Raw genomic sequence first — 2,594 nt, 5'->3', positions numbered from 1 at the left:
CATCAGTACCTGACATGATCTAGGACAACACATGCATTTACACAATGTCTTGGTCTTGGTCGTTGTGAGGAAGTTTCCCAGTTGCCTAAGCAATGGGTCGGTTGACTGACAAGTCAAGAGAAAAAGCAGCAAAGAACCAACAAGGAAATTGGTGGCACAATGACCATAATGTCATAGACAAAAATTTGTTGGATTGTTACGTTAGGAAATTTTTTTTTCAAAATATCACTTCACATTTTCGCTACGTCACTCAGCGAAAATAAACTGGACATGTGACAATATTTGCATGATCAACCATTCTAGCTGAGCAGACCAGCAAGAATGACAGGATGCTAACGCGTAGCAAAATTATAGATATTCTCTGCAAAAGTTATTCAGGTGACTAATCTCGCTGGGCTGCCCAGCGAGAATGCCTGTACTTTTGCCACGTATCAGCATTCTGTCATTCTCGTTGAGCTGCTCAGCTAGAATGGTTGATCATGCAGACGTCACCACGTGTCCAATTTATTCTCACTTGTCAGATCAGTGGAATTGTGACGTGACATTTTAAAAAATTTCTATTGGAGTGTGGCATATCAGTAAAATTTTATTAAATGGGTGTCAGTTTGGTCAATGTCCCATTGGTGGGAGCAATAAATGGGTTTAATGTTTTTTATAGGGAGAGGTTATATTGAGAAATTTTTTTATTTCAAATTACACTAATTCTGAACAGTCAGACTTCAGACTTCAATCAAGAGTATGTAATTAGTCAGACTTAGTGTAGTTTGTAAGTTTATAAAAAAAAAGTTTATTAATATAACCTTCTCTTTTTTATAAAAATAAATTTATCTCTTATACATATATCAAAATATGTAAGACTCATATGAATTCATGTGAGGAGAAGAGAAAAAAAAAACATAAATTTTTCATATTTTTATATATGTATAGAAAATAAATTTATCCCTGAAATAAGAGAAACAATAAATATCTCGCTTCACCAATAATTTTCAAGCCTCTATATATTAGTATCTATCATATAGAACTTCTTGCAATAAATTTTAAGAAGACTTCAAGAGTAGAGAGTCACGATGAGGAACAAATCCTCTTACCTTTTATGTCTTTTCCTTTTTATTTCACTCACCTTGTTTTGCAAATCAAATGCAGGAAAACTTGTGGTTTACTGGGGCCAAAATAAAGGGGAAGGAAAACTGACAGATACATGCAACACTGGACTCTTCCAAATAGTAAACATAGCATTCCTCTCAACATTTGGGAATGGTCGCCAACCTCAAATCAATCTCGCAGGCCATTGTTACCCTGAATCAAACGGTTGCCAAAGAGTGGGAATAGGCATCAAGAACTGCCAAAGTAGAGGCATTAAAGTTATGCTTTCCATTGGTGGTGATGACACAAAGAAAACCTACTCTTTGTCATCTGCAGATGAAGCTAGACAAGTTGCAGACTACATTTGGAATAACTTTTTGGGAGGGCAATCAAACTCCAGACCCTTTGGGGATGCTATATTGGATGGGGTGGATTTTGACATTGAAGGTGGTGAACCTCACTATGCAGCACTTGCTAGAAGGCTTCATGATCATGGTGCTGGTTCTAGAAAAAAGTTTTACTTAACTGCTGCACCACAATGTCCATTCAAAAATAATATACTCAATGGGGCACTTTCTACTGGGCTTTTTGATTATGTGTGGGTTCAGTTTTATAACAATCCTGTTTGTGAGTTTACCACAAACAACCCTAATAGCTTTAAGAATTCATGGAACCAATGGATCACATATCCTGGCCAGATTTTTGTTGGACTTCCTGCCTCTAAAGCAGCAGCTGGTAGCGGTTTTGTGCCATCACAAGCTCTCATAAATCAATTGCTGCCCCTTGTTCGGTCACCTAAGTATGGAGGTGTAATGCTCTGGGATAGGTACAACGATTTGCAATCTGGATATAGTGGTAAAATCAAAGGAAGCGTTTGAACCTACGGGACAAAATTCTAATTTGTCTCCACTAGTAAATAATGTTCAAGGAACCTATGCTTTTCAAATAATTGTCTTTAACTACTGATTCAAATCTTCAGTCCCATTTCACTATATATATATATATCTATATATATATATATATATATAGTCCATCTAGTGTTCGGTCACTGGATATAAAATTTTGTCTAATTACTCCCTTATAATTATGTATTTTGAAAAATATATAATTATAATATTAAAGTTGTTCTAAACGTTAGCTGATAAGTTATGAAAAATTTATGAATATAAAGAAAAAAAAATTAATATTATAACTATATACTCCACAAAATATGTAGTTACAAGAGAGTGACAGGACAAAACTTTATATCCAGTCAGTATATATATTCAAACAAATTACACTGTATAACACTAAATATTTGGCAGGAGGAGCTTTGCCTCCACTGATCTTATCTGGCTCGAAACCAGATTAGTTTGCATCCATTGACTAGAATAAATCTTTGGTGCTACTGTTACATCAAAAATTTAGTATATCCCACAAATAGAAATATTATATGTCAGCTAAAGCTTTCTTTTCTCTGCTAAATTTTTTTTCTCTCCTGTGATGTGTAATGCTTCCATTGGTGGGATGTA

The 2,594-nt window shown here is 35.0% G+C and overlaps 1 protein-coding gene across 1 annotated transcript; it reads left to right on the top strand.

The window, feature by feature from the left end:
* Positions 1-1,040: 1,040 nt before the first annotated feature.
* On the top strand, positions 1,041-2,153 carry LOC133307036 (basic endochitinase-like). Its single transcript, XM_061507454.1, has one exon. It carries the CDS (start codon positions 1,068-1,070, stop codon positions 1,959-1,961), a length of 894 nt encoding a protein of 297 aa, XP_061363438.1. The 5' UTR covers positions 1,041-1,067; the 3' UTR covers positions 1,962-2,153.
* The last annotated feature ends 441 nt before the right edge of the window (positions 2,154-2,594 follow it).

This window comes from Gastrolobium bilobum, unplaced genomic scaffold (assembly GCF_033153095.1).
Source record: "Gastrolobium bilobum isolate Gb01-03AN ecotype WA unplaced genomic scaffold, APGP_CSIRO_Gbil_v1 utg5452, whole genome shotgun sequence".
Lineage (NCBI taxonomy): Eukaryota > Viridiplantae > Streptophyta > Magnoliopsida > Fabales > Fabaceae > Gastrolobium > Gastrolobium bilobum.
The sequence above is the reverse complement of the archived record's forward strand: the minus strand, read 5'-3'. Positions and strand labels throughout refer to the sequence as shown.

Excerpts from the sequence above, each read along its gene's own strand:
- LOC133307036 (XM_061507454.1), top strand. The coding sequence starts at position 1,068 with ATGAGGAACAAATCCTCTTACCTTTTATGTCTTTTCCTTTTTATTTCA.